At 43.9% G+C, this 2,500-nt stretch overlaps 1 protein-coding gene across 1 annotated transcript in view; it reads right to left on the bottom strand.

Moving 5' to 3' along the window:
• The window catches only part of LOC138947982 (GTPase-activating Rap/Ran-GAP domain-like protein 3), a 39,639-nt gene that overhangs the window by 32,635 nt on the left and 4,504 nt on the right, over positions 1–2,500 (bottom strand). The window contains exon 4 of the mRNA XM_070319508.1: positions 321–439. Within this exon, the coding sequence (XP_070175609.1) occupies positions 321–439 (119 nt within the window). The remainder of the gene's footprint in view (positions 1–320; positions 440–2,500) is intronic.

Genomic DNA, 2,500 nt, shown 5'->3' with positions numbered 1-2,500 from the left:
CGGCTGCATTTGTTTAACGGTTCTATACAAATTAGGAATTCAATCTCAACCCTGAGAAAACATCCATTTGATTGCGTTTGACTTTTTCTTCTGGCTGACTGGAAACACAGGCCAGTGTTTACTGAATATAATCCTGGTTGCAGGTGGCGCAGAGAAAGTCAAAGTTCAATGCAGTTTCAAATGATGCTTGATTCTGGGTTCGATTTCGCAACACAAACACACACACACACACGCACACAAAAACACACACACACACACACACACACACACACACACACACACACACACACACACACACGCACACAAAAACACACACATACCGTTTTCCTCCAAAGGATTGCTCTGTACTGAGGGACGTTGTGGTTGTTGGCGTCGGTCACCACCACGGACAGCAGGAACGGCTCCTTGTCCCCATCCAGACCGATGTAGTTCTGGTGCACTGTCAACAAATAAATAGATAAATAAGTAAATCAAAATCACAACATTTTTTAATTTACCGATTGTTGGTCGAAGTCATCGTCACACAGTTGATCAGTGTCATATATGCATATTTTACAACGTTGTTAATACGGTATTCGGCAACGCACTGTAAAGGTACAGAGCGTCATGCACAGCAGCATTGTCTACCACATCATCATCGTCGTCGTTTTCATCGTCATCGTCATTGTTGTCTTCGTCGTCGTCATCATCCTCATCATCATCCTCATCATCATCATCATCATCATCATCATCATCATCATCATCATCATCATCATCATCATCATCATCATCATCATCATCATCATCATCATCAGTCATCATCATCACCATCATCATTCTTATCGCCTACACGTTCGTCGTCATTGTAAACATCGTTGTGAAGAAAGTTTCAACTCCTTCCCTCTTCCTCCTCTTGTATCACTTCGGGCCTGAAACTGGTTTGAAAATGTGTCTGTGTTTTGTGCACGTGCTTATTGAATACTAAGCAAGATAAACTCGGTTAAGAATTATTGCGACACTTTTGTTAGCCCAACTAAACAGTTGACCTGAGTAATCATCAATGCAAAAAAGTGCTCAATTAAGGGCGGGCTTTAACATGAAGATAGAAAATTTAAATGAAAATGACATGGGTAGGAATTTTGCTAGTCGGGGTGCATACATTGTTGCAATGTTTTGTGAAAGGAAGAAGGGGGAGGGGGAGGGGGGGGGATGGGCGAGTTTATTGGAAACAATATAAATGTTTATCTAATAGAAGTTAAAAAAAAAAAAAAAAAAAAAAAAAATCTAATAGAAGTTAATGCTCCTTACTGACGTAATCGCTTTAATATGACCGAGTTATGTCGGAAGTCGCCCGGAATAAATGAATACTCCTTGGGCTTTTTCCAAGAGTTTGCCTTATCTTGGAAACGTAAGTGCTCCTCCCAGAGCGCTGAAACAGACAGCCAGACTACCTCAACGAATCCGAGGGCTTGAAGGCTCATTGTAAGGGATTTGGCTCGCCATAATACGGTTTGCCCTGGCTATTACATGGGATGGATGGTTGGTTATTGTTTTGTACAACCGACATGGCTATGCGGGGGCGATGGATGGTTGGCTATTGTTTTGTACAACCGACATGGCTATGCGGGGGCGATGGATGGTTGGCTATTGTTTTGTACAACCGACTTGGTTATGCGGGGGCGATTCAAGTGCACACAGTCTTCCACCCATCCAAATAGACACATACCAACAATCAATCGCCTGGCAACGTGCTCTGCACAATGAATTTGATATGAAATATTTCCAATCCGCAAAATTAGTTCATAAAAAAACCTCATTCGATCTGCAAAGGTAGCAGCCAGAATGCTTATTTTTGGTATATACCCAAGTGGAAGATGGACGCTCTCATCCTGTGTAGGAGACGGGTCAGATCAGTTGTAGTATAGACGGGCGCCGTGGCGGGGTGGCAAGACGTCGGCCTCTTAATCGGAAGGGCGTGAGTTCGAATCCCGGCCGCGGCCGCCTGGTGGGTTAAGTGGGGAGATTTTTCCGATCTCCCAGGTCAACTTATGTGCAGACCTGCTAGTGGATTATCCCCCTTCGTGTGCACACGCAAGCACAAGACCAAGTGCGCAAGGAAACGATCCTGTAATCCATGTCAGAGTTCGGTGGGTTATAGAAACACGAAAATACCCAGCATGCTTCCTCCGAAAGCGGCGTATGGCGGGGTAAAAACGGTCATACACGTAAAAATCCACTCGTGCAAAAACACGAGTGTACGTGGGAGTTTCAGCCCACGAACGCAGAAGAAGAAGAAGAAGAAGAAGAAGAAGAAGTTGTAGTATACACGCTCGTGTACACGGGAAGCAGGATAGTTAACACGAAATAAATGTCCAGCTGACTCAAGGACTTTCCGTTGATTGATGTAATCACGTTACTACCGAGTTTCTCTGGAAAGTCGTCTGGAATAAATGGATAACTTTCTGGACTTTTCCCGGTCCAAGTACAAATGAAATGACTGTTGAGCTGACATAACTCGTTA

This window comes from Littorina saxatilis, linkage group LG15, assembly GCF_037325665.1.
Source record: "Littorina saxatilis isolate snail1 linkage group LG15, US_GU_Lsax_2.0, whole genome shotgun sequence".
In the NCBI taxonomy this organism is placed as follows: domain Eukaryota; kingdom Metazoa; phylum Mollusca; class Gastropoda; order Littorinimorpha; family Littorinidae; genus Littorina; species Littorina saxatilis.
This window is presented reverse-complemented; position numbering and strand designations above follow the sequence as displayed.